Source organism: Acinonyx jubatus, chromosome X, assembly GCF_027475565.1.
Source record: "Acinonyx jubatus isolate Ajub_Pintada_27869175 chromosome X, VMU_Ajub_asm_v1.0, whole genome shotgun sequence".
In the NCBI taxonomy this organism is placed as follows: domain Eukaryota; kingdom Metazoa; phylum Chordata; class Mammalia; order Carnivora; family Felidae; genus Acinonyx; species Acinonyx jubatus.
In genome coordinates, this window is record NC_069389.1 from 15,417,211 (window position 1) to 15,443,951 (window position 26,741).

The window sequence follows — 26,741 nt, forward strand, 5'->3', positions numbered from 1 at the left end:
TATTCTAAGAACTAAAGAAACCAAGCTGAAAAGAATGAAAGAAAGGTATGATGACAATGTCTCATCTAATAGAAGATGTCAGTGAAGAGACAGAAATTACAAACAAACAAAAACAAAAAACAAACCAGCAAATGGAATTTCTGGAGTTCAAAAGTACAAGGACCAAAATTAAAAATTCACTGAAGGGGCCCAACAGGAAATGTGAGGGCAAGAAAGGATCAGCAAACTTGCAGACAGATCAACAGATGATGCCGTCTGAGGAACAGAGAGAAAAAAGAATGAAGAGAAATCAACAGAGCCTCACAAAAATGTGGGACATCACCCAGTGAACCAACATACATGGCACATTACAGGGGTCCTGGAAGGAGAGCAGAGAAAGGAGCAGAAAAATATCCAAAGAAATAATTTCTGAAAACTTCACAGATGTGATTAAATGAATTGTTCAATTTCATATCCAAGAAATTGAATGAACTTCACGGTAGATACTCAGAGATCCATACCCAGATATATCACGGCTAACATTTTCAAAGACAAAAAGAAAATCTTGAAAGGTAAGAGGATCTTGTCACGCACACGAAACTCCGCTGAAATCAACATCTGACTTTCCACTGGAAATAAGGAAGCCATAAGGCAGGAGGAGGACATATTCAAAGGGGTGAAAGAAAAAGTAAGTCAGCCAGAACCTTCTATCTAGCAAAACTAGATTTTCAGAATCAAGGGAAAATGAAGATATTTTCAGATCAACAACAACTGAGATAATCTGTTCCTAGAAGAACCACCTTACAAAAACTACTAAAGGAAGTTCTTCAGGCTGAAAGTGAGTGACACCAGACACTAATGCTAATTCACTTGGTAAAAACAGAGCATGCCAGGAAAGGTAAACAGTTAATGATAACAGATGATATGACTGGGGACGACGCCTAGAAGGCTCAGTTGGTTAAGCGCCTGACTCTTGGTTTCAGCTCAGGTCATGATCTCACAGTTCGTGGGATTGAGCCCTGTGTCCAGCTCTGCGCTGACATTGAGGAGCCTGCTTGGGATTCTCTGTCTCTCTCTGGTCCCCCACCAAAAGAAATAAATAAACTTTAAAAGAAGACTTTCTTTGCCATGCCAATGTGAGGTGTTTGGAATTTATTTTAAAAAAAGATGATATGATTGACAATTTCTTCTTTCTTAATTAAGAGACAATCACATTGGCACACCTGGGAGGCTCAGTCAGTTGAGTGTCCAACTCTTGGTTTCAGCTCAGATCATGATCTCACGGTCATGCAATACAGCCCGGCATCGGGCTCCATGTTGAGCACAGAGCCTGCTTGGGATTCGCACTCTCCCCCTCTGCCCCTGTCTCCCACTCACTCTAACAATAAAAAGAAAACTGCATAAAATGACATATATAATCATCTAATCTGTATGTAACATACAGAAACGGGATTTATTTGACAGTAACAGTGTAAAAGACGCAGGTGGAAATAACACAAGGCACACAGGCATGAGGAAATTGCACCATGTGTTAACTGGAATCCACAGAAACCAACAAAAAGTTACCAGAAATGGTCAACAAAAAGGTTAATGTAACTCTATAAATATATACATTTCTTTTTTCCTTCTCTCAGCTTATTTAAAAATCATTATACAGAATAATAATTATCACAAAAATATTTACCAACTTTATAACTACATAACCCGGAGTATCCATAACAGACCTGTAACTGAAGGTGCCAGAATCCCACTTATTTGGATACAAGTATGACAGGTCTTAACGCCATTTCTAAAACAAACACTTCGCTGAAATCTTATTCATAGTCTTTCTTCAGCAAGCCCGTTGCTCCCAAATAGCACAAAAGTAAACTCTGTCCCCATCCTACTCAAGTCCTCAATAATGAGGTGTGAAAAAAATAGGACCTCGGCAAATAAACGCTACGTGCTGTTCCAGGTTATGGCTCAAGTGGGCAGAGCAAGAGAGGCGCAGGCTCATCAAGAAAGACCTGCCCACAGCCAGGCGGGGATCTGATCCTTTGGGCAAATGTTCAGCCACAGAGAAAAATGAGGAGAAAGAGAGGGGATACGTGACGTCTGGCAACTGAGTGAGCTGACTGAACAGGACTGCGCAGACAACGGGAATCTGGAGCCCTGGCAAAGTAAAAATACTCCCTTTGAGAAAATCTCTCGTGAAGTGTAGAAAAGTTGAAGAAATTTTACAGAAAGCAATTGGGACTAGTGGCTACATTTACAAAAGCGATTCATAAACTTCCAAGTGAAAGCACGGGCTTTTGAGTGCAGTACTTTTGTTCTAAGGAAGAAGAATGGGCTCAAACATCTTCAAATGATGGAGCACATTCAGATTTTTGTTGGTGGGGAGAGCAGAAATTAAAAAGAAAAACACTGATTAGCATAACACATGTCCAATAGCAAACCAAGCTTGTATATTTGTAATTGTTACATTTATAAATGGAAACATCTCAAGAATCCAGCTTAGTAAAACACATTCAACAAAGGCAGCTTAGTTTCCTACAATAAAGGGGCATTAGAACCAGTATGCTAGGCACATTAACATGTAAACCCTTCCAAAAACTCTTCAAATACCTCCCAAAGGAAGATTCTCATATAGTAAGTGGGGTCAGAGAGCAGAGTAAAAGCTACTGGCCTCAGACACCGTGACATTTGGGAGTGGAGGAATGTGTCCTCTGAAAGTTTCTAGTCCCTACCTTAGCAGTGGAGATTTCTAGAACTACTGCCATGTACAGATTCATCACCATGAACAGACTGTCCTGTACCATCACTAGGTTAAAGAACAGGTGCTTTTAAAAAAGCTCTCATTATAAAAGTTTGATTATATAGTCTCAAATGCCATACTTTTTTCCTTTACCAGTCACCAATTTTATTTTTTAAGTTTTAATTTTAATTCCAGGTAGTTAACATACAGTGTTATATTAGTTTCAGGTGTACAATATAGTGATTCAACACTTCCGTACTCGAATGTCGTTTTTAGTGCCTCCCTAATACTCCACATGGTAAATATTTACCGTGTACTTAACCATTCTACTGTTTAACTTCGTTCTGAAAATTTTCTTACTGTACACAGTGATGAACACTTTTGCATCTTCACACTGTTGTCTTTTCCCAAGAATGTAATGACTAGAGGAAGTTTAAGGTTCTTGGTATGTGCTGCTGTCAAAGAGGACGGAGCAGAGGCATTTCCTTTTCATCATCTCAGCAGAGCTGGGTAGTGGGATGGATTCCCCCCAACATTTGCTAAGTCAGGTGAGAAAGAAATACCTTATTAATACTGTAATAGGAAGTATCATAGCATCTCTGCTCAAGCATAGCAAGATGGTGGAGAACTGGGATGGCCAAGGATTGAATCCCAGGTCCATTCCATACTAGATGAATGACCCCGGACAATGTACTTCTCTGTCCGAATCTGAGTGTTCTCATCTTTAAAATGGGGACAATCGTACTGTCAACTTCATTAGGTGACAGGGGACTAAATATGGTCATGGCACATAGTGGGCATACAGTAAATATCAGCCGTGTTCAACAGTTCTAGACCAGCCCAGGAGTTGTGAACCTGGAGTCTATTAATCCTTGGGAGTCTATGAACTTGAATGAGAAGAAAATTACATCTTTGTCACCATTTACCTTTAAATGAGTTGTAAAGCTGCCTTCAGTTAGGAACAGAGGTAACACATCTTAGTTTTCGCGGGACCCGGGACTTTGTCACTAATAGAAATCACAGAATTTTTCCTATCACGTTACACTTCCTGCAGAGATCTCAAAATAACCTTTATACCCATTACCAGTCCAAACTTATGATACTTTTGAGACCTGCTGTTTGATCTTATTATTTGAGACATTAATAAAGAAGCACACAGATTATAATATGCAACTTTAAAAAATATTTTAGTAGCTAGGTTTCAGTATAATTTGCCTCCTTTATAATTCTTTGTATTTACTTAAGCATTTTAAGGTATGTTCTGAGAAGGCGTCCATAGGTTCCTCCAGATTGACAACGGGGTCCCAAGGCCCTCCAAAACCTAAGAGTATCTGCTCCGGACTCCCCAGCAGATGTTTCACATAGAACATCCTACCTGCAGCCCTAAAACACAAGTGTTTCTCCAGTGGGCTTCACATATGAAGACATTTATGGGTAACAGCGCGATTCCCACCCACAAACAGCGGTCTGGATTCTCTAGGACAGCTCAGGAGAGCAGAGCATGCTGTGTTCTTCACCTCACGGTCTAAGGGTTTCAATAATGGCCACCAACCAAGGACACTCAGGACTTTCCCCTCAGCTGGCTCCTGTGTAGCTACTCTATGCAAGAAGGCGAAGGGTTCAAGGCCACCAGGACAGAAACCCAAGGGAAGGGGCCTCACTACACCAGCACTTATTTCTATTTATGGCTAGCAGCAGGTGGCAAAATTGGTCATTAACAGCACAAGTTTTATCAATTAATTCTTTGGAGCAAATAAATGTGTAAAATCTCATCCCAACAGACTTCCTAATGAGACTTCCAAGCTCAAAGTCCTAAAGAACATTTTTTTTTATCACAATACAAACGTTTAATCAGTCAATAAATGACCCAGTCAGGAGAGGGGGGGAAATCTAAGGCAGATGGAAGGTGGTTTAACACTATCCAAGATAAAAATGATTTCTGAGCACTCAGGGAAGAAGGCCTATCTTGAATGCTGGCAGAACATAGTTACTTTGGAGCCTGAATCTTGTAACGCAAAAGGGTTGCAAATCCTTCATGAAAACGAAAACTAGAAAAGCATGCAAAAGTGTTCCCAAGAAGATTTACAAAGCAGATGAACAAATACGGGACAGTAATTTTTCAAAAGTTATTTAACATGAGCATGCATTAAAAAGTCCATTTATTAAGAAAGAGAATCCAAGTCAGGGGCTGCTCAAAAAAAAAAAAAAAAATGAGGGGCACCTGGGTGGCTCAGTCGGTTAAGCGGCCGACTTCGGCTCAGGTCACGATCTCGCGGTCCGTGAGTTCAAGCCCCGCGTCGGGCTCTGTGTGGACAGCTCAGAGCCTGGAGCCTGTTTCAGATTCTGTGTCTCCCTCTCTCTGACCCTCCCCAGTTCATACTCTGTCTCTCCCTGTCTCAAAAATAAATAAACGTTATAAAAAAAAATTTTTAAAATGATTACAAGGTGTTAAGCCTAATAGATACAATTCTTTGTCTAGTCAGTTACAGAAGAATTTTCAAAATCCCACACATGCACATCAGGGGAATGCAGGTGTTTTTGTTGTTGTTGAAGATCGATGCAAACAGCATTCCGTATTGCTACTTTTCTCTATTTGGTCAGGATAAGAACTAATAATAGACAGAAGCCCAATAACAATTTCAACTGAATCATCAGGCTATTGTGACACTTAAAAGGTAACTGCAGATCTCACTGCTGGAAACAGGCCATGCAGTGTCAAGTGAACTACTGCAATTGCTCATCTGCTTTGTTCAAACAAATAATGGCTATCATAAAATCCTAGAATTATTTCAGATCTGGCAGGAATTTCAGTAACCACCTGATTGATCATCTCATTTTATACAGGAGGAAACCGAGACCCAGAAAGGTTAACCAACTGGCCCACAGAGGACCACAGAGGACCACAGAGCCAGACGACCTCAGGTCCTTCCCCTTCCTCCTCAGGATTCTTGTCAGTAACCGCCATTGTGGCTTAATTTTGAAATACCCTTAATAAAGCAAGCCATGTTACACAAAATACCTACCACAAACAGATGGGTAAATGAACTGTATGGTATATGAATTGTATCACAATTTAAAACAAATAAATGGGTATCTTCAGACACCAAAGACTTATTCAGTTGGTAGGCAGAATTACGTATTGCTGTTTTGGTTCTAACACTGGCCCTGTGAAATGGGACATCACTCCTGTGACATTCGAGAGGAACAGACAAAAGCTTTGTGGTTTGCACTTCCAGAATACTCCAATTTGAAAGAGATCACAAGGCCACAAACACATAGGGAAAAAACAAAAGGCATCAAGACTAGAGAAAAGAGAATTTAAGATGAGGTAGAAATACCAGGGGCGCCTGGGTGTCTCAGTTGGTTAAGCGTCCGACCAGCTCAGGTCATAATCTCGCAGTTCATTAGTTCGAGCCCCTCTTTGGCCTCCACATTGAAAGTGTGGAACCTGCTGGGGATTCTCTCTCCCTCTCTCTTTCTCTCTCTCTCTGCCCCTTCCCCCACTTTCATTCTCTCTCTCAAAATAACTAAAAAAAAAAAAAAAAGATGAGGTAGAAATACTAAAAAATAGCTATATGAGACAAATATTCAAAGGACACAGGTTTTCACGTAAATCATATTCCATGTGCAAAATAAAATTCTGCCTCTCCATTTACTGGGAGACATAGCCTTCTTGTTGGAAATTGGTTCTTCACTAATAAAAGTGGTAAAAATTCTGATCTGAACTCAGAAAACCCAGAGGATATCTAAAGGAGAAACGAAATTTGATTGTCCTTTTACCAAAGTGTGCCTAAGCAATCTATATCATCTTTGATAATTTTGGATCCCAAGTCATGGCAAACTGAAAAGTGAGGAACGCAAGAGGGAAAGACCAAGAGAATTCTGTTACGCTGAACTTGAGTACTAAATTTGCTTGTAAGCCAAGAAAAAGACTTCCAATATTGTAGAAAATGTACCCAATATTGCCAATGTCTGTTTCTCAAAGAATTTCCAATTTACTGGGATTATAGAGATAACTATTTCAATGGGAACAATGAGTTTCTCTTAAATTTCATTGGCTTTGCAGAAAAAAAAACCCACCTAGTCCTGAGGTCAAGAACCAGATTAGTCTTTTAATAAGGTGCTTTTTTAATAACATGATCCTAGCTTAGAAATTTAACTTTCATTTTTAAAAACCAACTGTGAACTCTGCCTTTAGGACATGACAAATGAAAATATGGTCTAGTGCACTTTTAACAATTCCTTCTATAAGTACTGAGTGGAATATCCCATCCTCTCCTGGTAATTTTCCTAGGGGACAGGGCAGGTTTATGGCCTCGTGTTTCCTTCTGGCGAGGCTATGATATGTATAGCTTCCAGGTAATTACCCACAATTCAATGGAAGAAAATGATTTCTGTGCCTCTCAGCCTTAGAGATACAATCCTTCGTCGTGGGGCATACAGGATTTGCAAATTTCTCCAATAAAATGATTATAATGTGGTGGACACTCAGGCACACAGACACCACCCCCGACCGTCAAGGTAGGATGTGTGGCTCCTGCTGTTAGCTCCTGCCATCCCAAACTGCCTTGGCGCAGACAGTACCTCACCCAAGGTCACACACCTTCCAGGGAGGGCTGGATACAGGCATGTAAAGGCCTGGCCATCTCACCCCGAATCAGAAAGGCCTTTCCAGCTCTAGAGCCCCCCACGGGATCAGCCAAGGCTATCGCTGAGCCTGCCTCCCAGCCTCATCTCTCTCTGCCTGGTCCTGCTTCCTTCCCTCCGCTTCCTCAGCCTTGACCCCAAGGGCACGCCTGAATAAATCTCCTGCACACTCAATTCAGTCTCAGAGTCCACTTCCAGGGGGAAATCAACCTGCAAAATACACCATGGCTTTGAAGGTATGATTATTTTTTGCAAAGGAAAATTAAAACAGTTCAAGAATACCTGTGGACTATGTACCTGAGTAAAAAACTACCAGGAAGTTCCAAGGTTTAATAGATAAAGTATTCTCTCGGGGTTGGCTAGCATTTCCACTCTTGTTCCCATAAAGGCTCAACCTTGATCTTTCATCACATCAACAGGTTTTCTGAAGTGGTAAAATGCTGAAAATGGCTCTCTTTGGTATCTGTGAAGCAGTAGGAAACAGCTTAAAGATGAAAATAATAGAGAAAAGTAATTTTTCTGGAACTTGGATCAAAAGCTGAATTACATAGAGGGATGGGCAAAAAAGGGGAAGGGGAGTAAGAGTATGCTTACTATGATGAGCACCGGGCAATGAACAGAACTGCGGCATCACTATATTGTACACCTGAAACTAATATACACAACCCTGTTAACTACACTGAAATTAAAATCAAAGTTCATTTAAAAAACCGGAATTGGGGCGCCTGGGTGGCTCAGTCGGTTGAGTGTCCGACTTCGGCTCAGGTCACGATCTTGCAGTATGTGAGTTCGAGACCCGCGTCGGGCTCTGTGCTGACCGCTCAGAGCCTGGAGCCTGTTTCAGATTCTGTGTCTCCCTCTCTCTCTGACCCTCCCCCGTTCATGCTCTGTCTCTCTCTGTCTCAAAAATAAATAAACGTTAAAAAAAATTAAAAAAAAAAAAACGGAATTATGAGGCACCTGGATGGCTCCATCGTTTAAGTGTCCAACTTCAGCTCAGGTAAAGATCTCAGGGTTTGTGAGTTTGAGCCCCGCGTTGGGCTCTGTGCTGATAGCACAGAGCCTTCTTGGGATTCTCCCTTTCTCTTTCCCTCTCAATCTCCCTCTCTGCCCCTCTCCCACTTGTGCCCACTCTCTCAAACAAACTTAAAAAAAAAAACAGTATTTTTAACTCAAATACTGAAATAAAATGTGCTGAGCGTTGAAGATTTTTGTAAAAAGTATTTTAATATATATATTTTAATATTTACTTAGTTTTTGAGAGAGCGTGCATGCACACCCATGAGCAGGGCAGGGGCAGAGAGCCAGGAGGACAGAGGATCGAAAGCACGCTCCCTGCTGATCTTAGGATCGTGAGTTCAAGCCCTAGGATGGGTGTAGAGCTTACTTAAAATAAATAAACTTTAAAAAAATATCCATCCTGAAAATGAAATTAAGAAAACGATTTTAGGGGCACCTGGGTGGCTAAGTTGGCTAAGTGTCCGACTTCGGCTCAGGTCATGCTGGTAGGTTCGAGCCCCGTATCAGGCTCTGTGCTGCCAGGTCAGAGCCTGAAGCCTGCTTCGGATTCTGTGTCTCCCTCTCTCTCTCTGCCCCTCCCCTGCTCATACTCTGGGGCTCTGTCTCTTGCTCTCAAAAATAAGTAAACATTTAAAAACAAAACCTGGAACATGAGAACATGAGCATGGTATAAAAAAGAGCTGAGTACAAAAGGTGATATGTGTTTCCAAAGAGAAGACGAGCCCAGAATGGCTGTAGACGTGGCCCAGCCTGAAGCCTAGAAATTGGCTTCCTATCCTCCACATCACTGCAAAACAAATGTTCCTAGAAATGGAAGCAAGTGTGCCTACCTGTGATGGTTAATTCTGTGTCACCTCGACTGGCCTGGGGTACCCAGATTAAACATTAGGGCCGGGGGTGGTTATGACGGTGTTTCCGGGTGAGATTAGCAGCTGCGTCAGTGGACTCTGCCACAGTGGGTGGGCATCGTCCAATCCACTGGGGCTTGAACAGAAGCTGAGAAAAAGAGGCATTTGCCCCTCTTGCTCCCTTGCTGCTTGAGATGGGACAGTCGTCTCTGATCTTGGGGTTAAAATTTACACCACTGGCTCCCCTAATTCTAAGGCCTCATGACTTGGGACTTAATTACACCAATGGCTTTCCTGGGTGTCCAGCTTGCAGATGGCAGATGGCGGGAATGCTCAGCCCCCATAACTATGCGAGGTGATTGCTCATAGTAAAGAACTCCCTCTCCCTGTGTCTCCTATTGGTTCTGTTTGTCTGGAGAGCCCTAAGACACCAGCCCTCTACCAAATGAAGTCGAGTTCAATACACCATTAGGCACAATCCTAGAAATATAGGATGATTCCGTGAAGGCAGAGATCTCAAAGCCTCTAGGTTTCCATCTCTTCACAAATCACTTCAAGCGTTCAGTGGCACGGAGTGTGGCATTTAATCTGTACACCTGCCTCACAGGACTTCCTGATTTACTGCCTAGGACTATGTTGTACCTTTTTTTTTTTTTTTTAAAGCTGTCCAATTATTACAGACCCCAAATTTCATCAGATTCTTTCCCAAAACCTCTGCAGTCAGACAAGCCAGACCTCTGGTTCTAAGCAGCATTAACTCAATCCATATTGAGGGGACAAGCGAGTAAACCCTCCTTAAAAGTCATCTGATTTACCGTGACATTCTTTTTCAATGTTTAATCACTATTAGCTATGAGATGACCATTCTGCTGATCACAACCTTTTTTTTAAATGTTTATTTATTTATTTTGTGTGTGAGAGAGAGAGCGCATGCACATGAGTGGGGTAGGTGCAGAGAGAGCGAGAGAGAGATAGAGAATCCCAAGCAGGCTCCATGCTGTCAGCGCGGAGTCAGACGTGGGGATCAATCCCATAAACCGTGAGATCATGACCTGAGCCGAAATCAAGAATTAGACGCTCAACTGACTGAGCCACCCAGGCGCCCCGCAACCTTTTTTGAGTTTGCCCTACACTTCCCTGCCACCCAGAGTAGAAGTAGTAACTGTCTCCCTACTTTCCAGAAATGGAAAACATTTGAAAATGACTGTGAACAATACTTCTCAAGGTTTGTTTCCCTTCAACCTTTCCTCTTGGTGTTATCTTCCACTCTTCCAGCTACCTCTGGTCCTTTATTTTGTTTTCCTGAATGCTCTAAATTTTCATAGCCCATGAAGCATGACAACCAGTACTGAGCACTGAATTCTAAAGTAATAGCAAATGTAGCAGAGAGATTAGTTGCCAAATCGTCTAGAGTAAGTTCATTACAAACAGACGCATGCGTATATATACATATATACACACATACACACACACACACACAAGGAGAATGGTGCCATGGTATAATCAGAATTACCAAGAATGTGAAGGGGTTCCTGGGTGTTCAGAGGAGAGAGCATGCACCAGAAAGGAGGGTATTCAGTGGAATGGTAACAGAGTGACATTAAGTCTCTTCGAGAACAAGAATATTTCTGGGCTCCAAAACACCCAGTAGTCAGGATGGAAAAAGTTTTCTTCTTTGCACTTTGCCTTAATGTGATTCCTGTCTTGAGGAATAACTGTTGCTGACACATTCCTTGCATTAAATCCAAGTTACGTCTTTTCACTTGTGCAACAAATATGGAACCACAGACTCTGAGAATTTTAAGTTATCTATGAATCAAGTGAAAGAGTTCAACCTTCTCATTCTCCTGATGAGGACACTGAGGATGGGGGCGGGGATGACTGCCCAAAGTGACTTAGAGACGAGGCTGGGGCTACAACCCGTGCCTGGCAGCCTCAGGCTCAGGCTCCTTTTACTGGATCCCCCCTATCTCCATGACGGAGGTAATTTAAGAAATCAAGATCTAGAAAGTACAAGGAAGAGCCCCATAAGTGGAGAGCAGCAGTATGTAAATGGGACAAAATGAAGTGACAGGTCTTCCCATTTCTTTTCCCAAGAACTCAAACCCACCCTGACGCCTTAATTTTATAGGTCAGCTTATGAAATCCAAGCTCCAGTGGTAACTGCATAACCTGCACCACTTGTTTGGTTTCTAGAACTTCATTATCTGGCTTGGAGGAGGAGACTCAAGGCTTCCACCACAGAGAAGGAGCTCTGCCTGGGTTCTGGAGAAGTCTAAGCCCCACAGCTGCAGGGTAGGGCCTTCTGTGGAGGGGGGAATGTCATGCAAAGTTCCTGTTCCCCTATAGAGGGCACCCCTGGGGGAGCTCTACCTCCTTGGCCCTTTATCCTTCTCCCTTCGGGAATTTCAACTGGTATTGAAAATGAGACAGGAGGCCCTTCCTTTCTAGAAGGACCAGTGTAAGCAGGCTGAGGGCAAAGGAAAGAAATGAGGGACACGTCCTCTGTCTTGGTCACGACTGGTCAGACCACAGTGCTACAGGTCTAGGAAGATGAGTGCTTCAAGGCTCATTCAAGGCACAGGGTAACCTTGGCACAATTTCCAAGAACATGAACTTATCTGAATGTCTTTAAAGTGGGGATTTCATTATACGATTCAAACCAACGTGGTGTTATCACTATGTCACTGCAGGAACTCTGGGCTAGGCCCCGTATTACCTCAAGTATAAGTTCATGTTTCTCTGTTGTTAGGGAAACTTTGGTGGGAAATATGGGAGGTAATGGCTCCAATAAAAAGAATCTTGCTGGTGTCCAAGAGACCAACCCAGATCAGAAGGAGATAGCCAGATGGTTCCAGCCTCAAAGTCCTAGTACACAATGAAGAGTAATAAGTCCGTTTTCCTGACCTTACCTTCTGCCCTTCACCCCAGATGGGAGTGGGGCCTAACCTAGCAGGCAGCTCGAAGGACAGGGGGTTCTAGCCATCCCCCTGAGAAACACACCAACAGGCATAATTAGAAATCACTTTGCAGGGCACCTGGGTGGCTCAGCCAGTTAAGTGTCTGACTTCAGCTTAGGTCATGATCTCGTGGTTTGTAAGTTTGAGGCCCACATTGGGCTCTGTGCTGACGGTGGGGAGCCTGCCTGGGATTCTCTCTCTCCCTCTCTCTCTGCCCCTCCCCCACTCACACTCTATCTCAAAGTAAATAAAACTTAAAAAAAAAAATCACCCTGCTATCTGTGCGATTTTCAAGCAAGCATCTTCTACGTTTACCAGGTTAAAAATCTGAAAATATAATACTTACTGTGTTTTTCTGAGTTACCATATCCTGAAAAGAAAAAAATAAGATGAATACAGTTTTTTAAAAAAAAAAACCCATTAATTTCCATAAGCACTACAAGCACTTTGCCCCCCATCATCCAGCACCCACCCTAGAGCAAGACCTATCATTTGAAACCTCCTCCACTTTCCCTGAGCAAAAAGCTTCAAATAGGGTGAGCCTCAGAGAATTGTAAAATTTATATTCTAAGGAAAACAGATCATAATTGGCTAGCTTTTAGAATGATTGAGGAACATTTACAGTTATGAAAATGTCCCAGAGCAGCGGCAATGCTTTTGTCCAAACACTGTGAGATTCAGGTCTAGGGCTCTGAGCGCCCTGCACCTCACCTGTCCAGTGAACCACGGCGGTGACGGCAAGGAATGCCCAGGAAGTGCCGTGGGGTCCTCAGGTCTACAGTGGCTTCTTGCCTCAATCAGTGCTGCCACCACCCCCACCCCTCCATCAGCCTTTCTACAGAAGGGGTGTTGCTGGTAGGGTTTCTGACACATCACTGTAATTGTCTAGGAACCTTCAGATTCAGCGATAGCAATTTTAGTCAGTTAACTTAGCATAATGGTTGTGCAGCCCTTGACCGTATCATTTATGCGCTGTCGGCCAACATGTGCTGCAAAAAGAAAACATAATAAAACAGCTGCCCCATAAAATGGGTTTTCTATATTCTGAGATTTCAGTTTTCTGTTGACAAGTGCAGACTGCCTCTTCCAGTGTCAGATATAACGGACTACCCATAGCCATTTTAGGAAGTATTTTTCCATATTATTAAAAATTAACACTTACCTAGGTTATGAGACTTTCCAGAGGAGTCCACTAAGGCATCGTTGAGAAAAATAATGAATTGCATCGGAAAAAATACTTTGATTTCATGTTCCTCATCAAAATGTAGCGTAATAATCTATCCTTTCATATTTTCTATTTCTAAGTATTTCCAAGCACAACTTCCTTAGTGAAAACCGGTAAAAGAAAATCAGTATCTAAATATCTAAAGTAATATTTTACATTGGCTTATAGTCTTTTGAGAAACTATTTTACAATGTAAAGTACAATAATAACCAGTTTCTTCTTTTAATGTCCTATGAATGATGTCTTAACACACAGTACTGTGCTCCAGTTACAGAGTACACATCTACGTAAAGTGTATGTGATACTTAACACATACAGGTTTCACACCTCAAGCAGGCTGTATTTCTACCAGGAAATAATCCCAATTATTACAGAACCTAGAAAAATCTGGTTAATATTAAATCCTAAGAAACACAAAAATGTTCATCCTTGCCATCACAAAATTGTGCTATTTATATGCTAGTGATTTTTAACACTAAGGGAGCTGGACATTTAAAAATGGCATCCATGAAACCTAACTTTAAGCCGCTAGTTCTCACCCGTGACTGTACTTCGGAGAGGTTAAAAACAAACCCCCCAGAGACTGTGATGTAATTGGTCTGGGGCGTGACCTGGGGACTGGGATATTTACAAGTTGTCCAAGTAATTCTAAAGTGCAGTGAAGGTTGAGCAATACTGCTGTTAACAAACTAGTCTTTTATTCCTGAAATGATTTAATACAGACCAGGTTTTCCTAACTAGTATTAAGATATTCAACAATATTAACATTAGCTGAGTTTTGCAGTAGCTCACCCTAGACCTTCACATTTTACAAACAGGAGGATTTCTGAAGTTTTTATTTCACTTCCAGTATAGGTAACATACAGTGTCCTATTAGTTTCTGGTGTACAAGGCAGTGATTCAACACTTACACGGGACCTCCTACTCCATTGCCATCTGGCCCTCTGTTCCAAATATGATCATTTTTAACAAGTACTATTATCCAAAAAGCACTTGTTTCATAGTTCCAAGAATACATTTTTTTAAATCTCAGTAATTACTGAGTTGGGCACAAACAGACAAGTTTTCAGTGTTCCTCTGCTTTGGATGGTGGGGGGCGGGGGTAACAGATTAAATACTGATTATATCTATGCTAGAACTTTCTGCCTGCTATGGTGATGGTTATGCGCAGTCTTATTATTGAAGTTGAGAAACTATTTTTTTAATGTGAAGGTTTGCATCACATTGCCCATTAAAGGACTCAGAGCTGTGTGCTGGCTTCCGTGGAAACTGTTTTTGCCTCCACTTCCCTAATGAGTCTGGAAACGATCAAGATGCCTACAAATGCCTCTCTGTAGTATGTACGCTCACACAGTGATCAGGAAGTTGTCTGTGTGAGCGAAAACCTGTAGTAGAAAGGAAGGAATTGCACGAGCAAATCGTTATTTTCTCCAACCTCCTGTACTACACGTACATTTCATTTGACCGTAAATACCGTTTTCCCAAAACAAAGTATTCACAAGAAGATGAACAACATCCTTTACCTTCAATGAAAGAGCAGTGTCAGCATCGGTGTCGTGGTAAAGGATCACATTATTGGCCATGTCAAAGCTTTCTCGGACCCCGAGATGGTAAAAGAGCGAAGGCTGTCTGGAGACATCACTCATGTCCACCACGGCGACATCTGTGATGAACATGGAAAGGACACGATGTGGGAGAGAGAGGTGATCTGTGTTCTTCATCCACTTCCTGTTGGTCACCAATGGGGAACTACCACAATTTGCACTTGTAACAACAGTCTTTTAGGCAAAGCAGAAAGTGAGGAATGACTGGATTAACATTACCCCATGAACAGTGGGAGAAAAGGAACAACAAGATAAGCCTATTCCTTCATCAAAGGACTTGGGAATGTAGCCTCACATAAAGATTACTGATGGATTTAGTTTTAGTGTTATTAGGAAACAGGCCATCTCCACAGAATATATTTAGCTTATATACAAATTATAAAGTACAGTATAATGAAATGTAAAACCATACTCCTGCCGTGCCAACCCAAGACAGAGCATTATCTATACTGTGACTCTCATGCGTCTCTTCCCAGTCACTTCTCTCCCTCCTGCACAGAGATACACCTCTGTCCTGATCTCTGGATTTCTCGGTTCCCTGCATGTATATGTGTATATGAAAAAATATATATGTACACTTATGAGCATATGCACATGTATACTATATACGTGCATGCGCAAGCTTATATGGGATTATGTATGCAAGTATATATACATATTATATATGCATGTGTATGCATATTATGACGTATGAACTCCTAAACAGTATACTGTTTAGTTTTGCTGGTTTGTGAACCTTATATACATAGTAGCACACCATATATATTCTTGGACTTGCCACTGGTTGGTGATGCCACCAATCCGCATGCCCAGCTCTGGCGGATGCATTTTCACTTCAGCAGAGCATCCCACTATATGAGGACTAGATGGAAATTTCTTTATCCATCCAAAATGCACTTTTTTTTCTTTTTCCTATTTCAAACCGCTGTAATGAACATTCCTCTTCATTCACATGTCCACCATCAACTTGACAATGTAGCTGAAACACCCCTGGAGTTGTGTCCTACAGAGACCTGTTCTGAACAGTGAAGCAACCTATCACATCAATAAGGAATGTGTTTCAATGTGCCCACTAGTACTGGATACCATCTCAAAACTTGTCATTTTGGAAAGTATAAAAGCTCCAAGTTTGATTGGACCTTCCTTATCCACATGCAGAGATTTTGCAAAGAACGTCCTGCTGTGACTCACAGAGATCAGCAAAAATCCCAAGGATGCAGAACAGAGGTGACGTGAATGGGAGCAACAATGAGAAGGTAGGCGGAAGCCACATGGGCACCGGGCACCGTTGTGCCTCTGAGCAGGAGGCAGTGGGACACCGGAGGGCAAGTGTCCACAAGCCAGGCACTGTGCTGAGTACAAGGGACAGGAGTGTGAACAAGGCCTAATCCCTTTCCTCAAAAAAATGTGTAATACAACAACAGTGACAGGAAGGAAGTGGTGGTGACAATCACCCACAGGATGGCTAAAGTGAGGGTCACTGTGACAGAGGCCCCTCCCCCCCAGGAGGGTACTCAACCCACACTGGGGCAGAGGGCAATCAGGGAAGGCCTGCAAGAAGCGAGGTCGTCTGGGATCCAAGGGTCCAGAAGGGTCAGGCAAATTGGATGGAAGGATGAGGATGAGGTGATGGAAAGAGTGTTGCAGCAAGAGAAGAAAACCAGTGCAAAGGGCCAGGTAAGATGGGCCATTAAGTGTTCAGGCTACTGCAAATAATTTCCTAAGAAGATGAACCTGGAAGGGTTAAAAGGTGCCAGGTGATTAAGGGGGCTGAAGGCCACGTGAGGAGGGCTGCACTCTACCTTAGGGCAATGAGAAACCTAAGGCAGGGTGGCGTTGTGGTTTTTACTCCTGTTGGAGAAGTGCATGAAGGACGCCAAAGATGGCCGACAGGGCTAAAGCAGACTCTGGTCTCTGGCTTCGAGACCCCTCCTCCGGGCTCTTCTTCCTTTGTTTGCTGCGCGCACGAAAACCCCCAAAGAAATGGAAGCTGATGACTATAAATTACCCTCCCCACTCGCACTCGGCGCTCAGATCTTTGGAGAAGCAGTCTCCTCTGAGCCCGCCGGCATTAAACCAATCTCCGATCCACCAAGATCTTCGAGTGCCGCCTGGTTTTTCCGCCAGCGTTCCAGCCTGGTTCCATAACGTTTTTTATCATGGAAAATTACAAATATATATAAAAGCAGACAGAATAGTATAACGAAACCCCCACACCCGCTTCACCTCCCTCAACAATCACCAGCTCACAGCCAGCCCTGTCACATCTCTCCCGCCACCCACACCACCCCCTTCCACATTATTCTGAAGTAAATCCCAGACATCACCCTAGCATTTCATTCCCAAATATTTCACTATGTGTTGCTAAAAGAGGAGAATGCAGAGGAAAAAATCACTGTGACATCAATGCCTCACCTCAAAGTTTTTAAAAAATAATCACGAGGGGTTTTACACGGGAGCCTATCCTATCCAAATTCACCCTTTGGAGGTTGTTGTTCAAGAAAGGACAAACATATACGCTGAAGACACACGACCCAGCCTGATTATTTTATCTCAGAAGGGTACCTGCTCCCAGAGACATTTGCTTGGAGTCAAAAAATCACACTGCACCTGAATGAATCACGACATTCTGCCTACAGGATTGTTCCTTAGACTCGATCACCTGCTCATACGAAAAAGAATGTGTTGCCTAATTGTGCTATTAAGAGGTGGCAACGAAGATGCTAATTCCAAAGCCATGGAGATGGCTGTAATTAGCTAACAGAGGAAAGGAAGCAACCGAAGACAAAGCAGAGTGACGGGAAAGGGCGGAAGACAGATGGACAGCAGCCCCCCAGTTATGTCGACCATTCTCGGGGGAAACCTGCAACTTGATGGACTAGCTTGTCACTGAGGAGAGGACGTTTTAATCCAGTGACGCGAGTTCCTTCCTTCCTCCGCCTTCTCAACATTCTGTGTTGGGTCCCTTACGCTAGCCCCACCGGCCTTACCACCGCCACTAGAGAGCCCCTCCGCGGCTCCACCCAGGGCTGGGACAGAGACTTGCCGGCGCCTAATTAACACAGAGCAGATTGATACCGCTATCCAGACTCCACGTAATCCACGTTCAACAGAAAAACTGTCTCACACCCAAAGCTGACATTTTTGCCTGACATTTGTCACTCCGGCCACTACACTGAGTTTATGTTCAGGACTTACACCACAACAATATTCAACCAGCTTATTTTTACAACTCCGAAGATACTAATTTTGCAGATTTATAAATAGTAAATTTAAACACCACAATGGAATTTTTATTATAAATGAGGCATCAAGGTTTTTTTTTTCTTCCCCTAAAGAGATCATAAGTTACCTAAAAGCTTCAATCACCACAATGGTCACCTGCTTTGACATTTACAAAACAGTCCCACAAACATCTTGGTTTGAATTTCAGAACCACCCTGGCAGACTGGCAGGGTAGGTACTGGCTTTACTTCACAGATGGGTAAATGAAGCACCAAGATTGCCCCAAGGTCACACAGCGAGGGCCCGACCGAAACAGGGCTCCCAAGTGTCCACGTGAGGTCTACGACTTTCCTGACTCTGAAACACAGCCACCAGGGGTAAAACAGCTGATTGATCAAGCTAAGTCTTAGGCAAACAGACCACAGATAAAAAGAGGTAAAATTCAGATTTTCCTTTGCAAATGCAGCCTGCTCTCCGAGCAACCATTATCTTTCAGTTTCTAATGACAAAGGTCAGCTTCAGGGGAAAAGTCTGCAGAGGATAAACCATTCTCCTTGATGGGGACACACACGCCCCCTTCCCATCTTGGTTTAATAAACCTTAAGAGACAGCATAACAGGAACTTGCAAAACAGCCAGGGCTCTCCTTAAAATCTACTCTTACCAGGAGAGTGTCTGAATTTGAAATCAAAGTGCCCTTCATACAATTTCAGAATCAAGTGCAAGGATCTCACGACGTGCTAATATGAAAAGATGAATGATGCACAGGATTTTAGTTCATTAAAAACTTTTGAACACTGTCTTGAACATTATTTTTGTGAAATGTTTTATAAGCAGTAAGTAAAACTCTAATTTCCTAGTGTGGTTTAAACGTGTCCAACTTCCAAAGCCAACCACTTGTCAACAAAATGATACAATGGTAAATGATTTACCGTATGGTAATTCTGTGACTGGACTGGCTCATGCCAGTTTTTACATATATTCCAGGCAATCTGAAATAATGAAGATAAGGAAGATTGGTTGTATCTAAATGAACTGGATTTTAGAATAACTTTACTGCCAAAGACATTTAAAAACATCTGACTGGACCTAGGGCAACATTAGTTATCTGGAGCTACCTAAAAACAATAGCGCCCATGTTTACTGGACAGGAGGCACATTCTACTTCTATTTTAAACCCAATTTTCCAGTCTCATAAGGAGGACACAACCTACCAATTCAGTGTCAGGACGTCAACAAATCCTTACCAAATAACACAGAGGCATGGGATGGGTATCCCATTTCAACGGGCGAGGCAGGGTGCAGGAGCAACCTATATTTGGCCCCCTATCTTTTGCTTTCCAAGATCTTATTTTTTTAATGACCAAAAAAAAAAAAAATAGGGGTGCCTGTGTGGCTCAGTTAAGTGGCTGACTCATGATTTCGGCTCAGGTCATGATCTCAGTTCATGGTTCGAGCCCCGCATTAGGCTCTGTGCTGTCAGCGGAGCCTGCTTGGGATTCTCTCTTTCCTCTCTTTCTACTCCTTCCCTGCTTGTGTGTGCTATCAGAATAAAACAAAAATAAAAAAAGAATGACCAAAAGATAAATGTGTGTAACTTTGTAAGTGTGATTGAGATGTGCTGACTACCAGTTTTCTTCAAAGAAACATGTCAAATATAAGCAAGGTGTGAGGTGAATGGACTCACCGGGCTTCATTTGAAAACATTTTTTTAATGTTTATTTTTGAGAGAGAGACAGAGAGAGCATGAGCAGAAGACAAGCAGAGAGAGAGGGAGACACGGAATCCGAAGCAGGCTCCAGGCTCTGAGCCGCCAGCGCAGAGCCCAACGCGGGGCTCGAACCTACAAACCGTGAGATCATGACCTGAGCCGAAGTCTGACGCTTAAGCGACTGAGCCACCCAGGCGCCCCTACCGGGCATCATCTTAGGCCACTCGCAATGAACTATCCGTAAGAGAGAAGGCAGCATGATTTAAGTCAGTGAGCGTTCACATACTGACGTTGTTCCTCCAGCTACCAAGGACAACAACGGCACCCTACCATTCGCTCGGTGCTTGAAACAGTGTGCCAGCGTCCACACCCGAGATGGTACACGTCACAGCTCCCTCTCTGGGTTCCCTGGCAGCTTTTAAACATGCCACCTAAATATTTTCATCTTCATCACCTGAATGTTCTCTGCAGCTTCCTTCAGCCCTTTTATAAAAGGATCTGCTTTAACAGAACACTCTCTGGCAAACAGTTTTTGAGACCATTTCTTAAAAGCTTTTTCTGACCAGCAGATAATGACTTCTCCTTCTAAAAGGTCTGGGTCATTATGTCGCCTTCAAGATGTGTGCAATTTCAGAGATGAGTAGAGCCTGAAGCACAGGGACCACATGGCACACACTGTGAAGAGGGTACCACTGAGCTTTTCTGTCAGAGTGACAAGACTGTAGGAAATGGCCGCTGCCTTCCTTAATTTGTTCTCTACTTGTCTCGCTAAAATGACCGCCAGTCAACACAGGAGGACCCGTGGCTTTTACATCCACTTCCAAGGTACATCCCCCTTTTTCCTGACCAAATCAACTGCTCTTTCAAGATCAACCCTAGGTACCAGGACTTCTGCCTGACCACAGATTTCACCCATTCTGCGCTCCAAGCTTCGTCAGTGGCGTCCACCTCACAGCCTACGGAGGGGAACACAGTTCATTTGGCAATGGTGATGGGAACTCACTGCTGGATATAGGGCCATTTTTCTTTGTCCTTATCCCACCTAATTCCCCCCCACACATGCCAATATCCTTTTTCCTAGGAGGTTCTTTGAGAATCCATGTCCAGAGTTCCTGGTTTGCACCAAGTATGCCTCACTAGCCACAGACTTTACAAAAATTACTTAGCAAGGACAAGTACTGTGAATGCAGGATTTTCATTTTCAGGAAAGACAACACATTTTTTTAGGGAACCCATGCAACAAGTCTTAAAACTTCAGCCTTGGGAGACCCAAGGACAATCCAAGGGTCATTCTCAACATCGAAATGGTCTTTGCTTGCAGCTCACAACCAAAATATTTGGAGGGCTATGCTGGAGACCCAACAAGAACCTCTATGATATCAACCATTTCCACCATCTCGTGTTTCACTTCTTTTGCTCCCAATCTTACCAGTCATACAGAGCCTCTCGTACGGACAAAACTGGTCTGATACAACGAAGCTGGCCTTGAGGATATTTTTGCTTATTAAGTTGATCATTAAGATGCAGAGATAGTACATTCTGCTTACTAAGGCTTCATGACAAAACATCTCACAATGTAATGGTCCAAGTTTAAGTTCTGGTTCCAAGTCAGATGGAGTAGACATTCCAGCTTGTCTCTCCCTGAATGCATCTATAAAAACTAGGCAGAATGGATTGAATAGGTATTTAGGAATATGAAAAGCAAGCCAACTGGAGAAGACCCAATTCCAAAGTACCACCAAACCAAAAGCAAGTGGCCCATATTCCCCCAGTCTTCTCTAGCTGAGACTAAAGGCAGCCTGAAACCCCAAAACGGGTGCTGGGTGTGGATGCGGAGAGCGCCAGGAGAGCCCTGTAGTTGTGGCTCAGAAAGCAGGAAAGGGGACTTCTGCTCAGAGAGAGGGAAGGCAGTTCTCCACTTTTTTCTCTGTTCCCTTGCATCCCCCAGACCCTCGCAAGCCCACAGTGATGCCAGCACAGACAGCCGGTGGCAATGGGGTCTACAGGTGCCTGGACCTCTGAGATGGGGCAATCTTCTGCTCTAACTGGAGGAGCTGTGGTCTCAAGGTGGGGGGGGCTGGCAGCAGTGAATCCCTGCCTTTTTCTCTCTCTGAACTCCTGGCCTCAAACATGGGCAGTTGTGGAAATGTGAGGCTGAGTGGGTTAACTAAAGCCCCAGTCCTCTGGCCACAAGACCAAAAGGGGAGTTCCAGTAAATCACAAAGTGCAAAGCCATGCAGCACTGAAAAGGCTTTGAAATCAGAAATGGAACCACAACTGAAACTGAACTTGACAGCCTAAAACCACCAGGCTGACCACCTGTTAGAGCAACAATACCAACAGACTCTACAAGATATATGCAAGGCCTAGAATCTCATGATAGGATTTCAAAAGGTTCAGGGTATAATCCAAAATCACTTGGCATTCAAAGCAGAAAAGTTGCAAACTCACATAGGAACAGACAATCAATGCACTCCAATGACAAGATGACAGATATCAGAATTACCTTACAATGACTTTAAAGCAATTATTATAAAAGTTCTCCAAGAAGTTAAGGGCAGACACTTCTGAAAAGAATGGAAAAAGTACAAAGTGTCCACATAAAGAGAAGAACCATATGGAAATCTTAGGGATGAAAAGTATAATAACCAAAATAGAAAACTTACCAGACGGGCCCACAAGAAGAATGGACATGACCGGCGGAAGGGGGTGGGGGGGGGGGGTCAGTGAAATTAACAATAGTGCAGTATAAATGATCCAATATGAACAACAGAGAGAAAACAAAGAGTTTGTGCCCAAACATAGAAGGTTCTAGAAATTAAGACACTCTCCCAAAGGCCCGTAAACCAATAGGTAAAAAGCACCAGGAAGGGTCATGAATAAATAGCTCTCAGAAACAAGGGCGATGCGCTCAACTACACTCAGAATAAGGGAATCACAAGCTAGAACTGAGATACTATCTCTCAACTAACAGATTACCAAGAGTCAAAAGACTAGCAAACTATTTTTGCAGGTGCATTTATTCTTTAATACACAAATGCCACTTTTGGGTACCTAACCACAAATATACTTATACATATATTATATAGCACATATACAAAATTACCCATTGCAGCTTAGTAGCAAAAAAAAAAAAAAAAAAAAAACAAACCCAAAAACAAAAACATATATCCAAGTATCCTTTAAAGAGGAACTGGTAAAATACACAAGATCAATTTACCCAATCATGTACTCTCCAGCTATAAAAAAGAAGAAGGTAGGTTCCCATATTCTGATTTGGAAAGTTGTTCAGGCTCGACTGTTAATGGAAAAATACAAGGTGCATAACAGTGTATTTGGTCTGGTACCTTTTGACTAAGAAAGGGAGAATAAGAATGTACATTCATATGTGCTTATACTTACATAGCAGAAGTTGTCAAACTTTTTCCTGTAAAGGACCAGAAAGTAAATATTTTTGGCTTTGTAGCCTCACAGTCTCCACCACTGCATAGATGAATGGATGTGTTCCAATAAAGCTTTATTTACAAAATGAAGGCAGCCAGCTTGCAGGTGGCAGCATGCTGACAACTGATATAAACACTATACGGATAAATAAAAAACTAAAAAAAACAAAACAGGGGAAACAGTGCAGATGGGATAAAAGAAAAAAATAAACTGGACTTCATCAAAATTAAAAGAAAATATGCATTAGAGAACAGCACCGAGAAAGTTAAAAGATACATCACAGAATCAGACAAAAAATTTGCAAATCACATACTTAACAAGGGATTTGTCTCCAGAACATGTATAGAATTCTTACAACTCAATAGTAAGAGGACAAATAACTGAAAATAAGTGGGCAAAGGATTTGAACAGACATATCTCCAAAGAACGTATACAAATGGCCAACAAACACAAGAAAAGACAGTCAACATCCTTCATGATCAGGGAAATACAAATAAAAAGCCACAATGAGTTACCACTTAAAGCCCACTAGGACAGCTGTAATAAACAGACCATAACCAGTGCTAATGAGGATTCGGTGTGACTGGAACACTCGCACACTGCTGGTGGGAATGTAAAATGTATAGCGGCTTTGGAAAACAGTTGTTTTTTGAAAAGCGGTTCCCGAAAAGGTTAAATATAAGGTGGATATAACCCAAGAGCCTACTGATGGATAAAATGGATACAACAAAATAAGGCGTATCCCTACAATGGAATATTATTCAACCTGAAAAAGGAAGGAAATCCTGACACATGCTCCAATATGGATGAACCCTGCAAGCATTATGTTAAATGAAATAAGTCAATCACAAAAAACAAATACTGCAGGATTCCATTTACAAGAGATATCCACGGTAGTCAAGTCATACAAACAGAAAGCTGGGTGGTGGCTGCCAGGAATGGAGGGGAGGGGGAAACTCAGAGTTATTTAATGGGTGCAATTTCCATTTTACAAGATGGGAAACTTCTGGAGATTGGTTGCACAAGGTGAATGTACTGAACACTACTGAACTGTACGCTTGGAAATAGCTAAGATGGTAAATTTTATATTATGTGGCTTTTTAGCACAAAAAAATTTTTTTTTAATGTTTATTTATTTTTGAGAGAGAGAGCGCATGCAAGCGAGGGAGGGGTGGGGGGGGGGGGAACAGAGGATCCCAAGTGGGCTCCACGCTGACAGCAGTGAACCCGATGCAGGGCTCGAACCCACAAACCGAGAATCATGACCTGAGCCGAAGTTAGATGCTTAGTCACCCAGGGGCCTCTCACAATCAATATATATATATATATATATATATATATATATATTTTAAAGAAGGTTAAATATAGAGTTACCATATGACCCAGATATCCCACTCCTGGGAACATACTCAAGAGAAATGCAAACAAATGGCCACACAAAAAGTTATAGCGTTATTCACAATAGCCAAAATTAGAAAACAAGCCCAATATCCATCAGGTAGATAAAAACAACATGGTCTATCCATACAGAATTTCATTCAGCAACAACAAAGGAATAAAGTCCAGACACAAGCCACAACAAGGATGAATCGTGGACACATGGTAAGTGAAAAGAAGCCAGCCGCAGAAGACCACATTTTACACAATGACATCTATATGAATAAGCAAATCTAGAGAGGCAGAAAGTAATGGCCGCCTGGGGGCGTGGCTAGGCGGCTGGAGTGGGTAATGATTGCTAATGGGTACAGGGTTCTTTTGGTGGGGGGGCGCAAAGTGGCCTGAGATCAAGACTGCAGCGATGGCTGCATGATTCCATACACACACCAACCACCACTGAACTGTACATTTGCAGTGGATGAATTACTTTTCAATAGAGCTGGGTTTTTTTTTTTAAGTGGAATATTCTTAGAAGCAATTGGAACAAACCAGAAACTACCCAAATGTTCAACAATAAAAAACGTAAACTGTGTTATATTCTTACAAGGCAACAGTACGTAGAAATGAAAATGAACAAATTATTGCTGCATTAACGAGAGAGGAATTCCACAAACATAATGGTGAATGAAAGGAGCCAGACACTAAAAGGAAATTGTATTATTCCATTTATAAAAAGAGAGAAGCAAAGCAAGAAACAGACTCTTGGCTACAGAGAACACGCTGGTGGTTACGGGGGTGGGGGGGGTGGGGTAAATAGATGACGGGGACTGAGGAGGGCACTGTCGTGAGCACCGCGTTATACGGAAGTGTTTAATCACTATACCGTGCACCTGAAACTAATATTGCACTGCATGTTAACTACACTGAAATGAAAATTAAAACTTTAAAAAGAAAAGAAAGTACAGAAACAGGAAAACTAATGTATGCTGAGACTTGGCCAGGCTGGAAAACAGAAGCAAGCTCACTCTGGGGTGCTACTGGCGTTCACTTTTTTGATCCCAGCGCAGAATTACACAGCACGTATAGCTTATGAAAGCTCACAGAGCAGTACACTTAAGAATGTGCCCTTTTCTATATAAATATTCTTTACCTCAATAAAAAGAAAAAAGAAAAAACATCAAAGCAGGGTTTTGTGCCTTTTTCTCACTTCCATTCTTGAACACAGGACCAGGAATGGAGTTAGGATTAAATTTCCAACATTAAAACTTTGGGAAAAAATGTGTTTTACCCAATTGCAGGAGTATAACGTGACCTTACTACATAATGATTGTCCAAAGGGTTTGATCCCTGAGTCTTTACTATTCCACAAAGCATATTTCCTTCCATAGCGAGGTTCTGGTCTATTTGTTGGTAGGAGGAAAGGGAGACACAGGGGACTGACATTTGTTGAGCACTTACGAGACTGAGTTCAGGGCACTGTGGCTGAATCTCTACTTAGTAGAGACTTTCTTTTTAATGAGGCTCAGAGATGTTAAGTAGGTTATCGAGGGTCACACAGCCAATAAATGACAGGGCAAAAATAGAAACCTGACCTGCAAAGCCAAGGTTTTTTCCCCTCTGCCATTTGGATTAACAAGGGTAGCAGGACACAGTGACGGAACACGTGTTGGTAAAGTCTCGTCACAGATCTGTATTGGTGGTGTTTATTCCAAAAAGCAGAAAGGCAATGTACCTGAAGGATCACCTGCACTTCCTACGCTCTCCTGGATGGTAAGGTGAAAGGGAGGCAGCCGTGGTTCTGGCAACTAGACTCAAAGCGCCTGGAAAATTCATCTGGGGCAAGACCCTTCTCTCAGGTGCTTGAGACAAGGTGTCAGGCGTGGTCTATCACAAGTCACTTCATTTGAGATCAGTTATAGACGTCAGTGTAAAAGCTAAAACTGTCAAGCATTCAGAAGAACACATCAA

The 26,741-nt window shown here is 42.5% G+C and overlaps 1 protein-coding gene across 5 annotated transcripts in view; it reads right to left on the reverse strand.

Moving 5' to 3' along the window:
• MAP3K15 (mitogen-activated protein kinase kinase kinase 15) overlaps positions 1-26,741 on the reverse strand; it is a 123,013-nt gene that overhangs the window by 86,494 nt on the left and 9,778 nt on the right. For 2 of the 5 annotated variants that reach the window (XM_053202134.1, XM_027054690.2), the window contains exons 2-3: positions 14,937-15,076; positions 12,535-12,558 (exon numbers count right to left, since the gene is read on the reverse strand). In XM_053202134.1, the coding sequence (XP_053058109.1) occupies positions 12,535-12,558; positions 14,937-15,076 (164 nt within the window). Of the gene's footprint in view, positions 1-7,657; positions 7,809-12,534; positions 12,559-13,350; positions 13,475-14,936; positions 15,077-26,741 lie in introns of those variants that run through there. The other 3 variants (XM_053202136.1, XM_053202135.1, XM_053202137.1) reach the window with 3 other exon arrangements.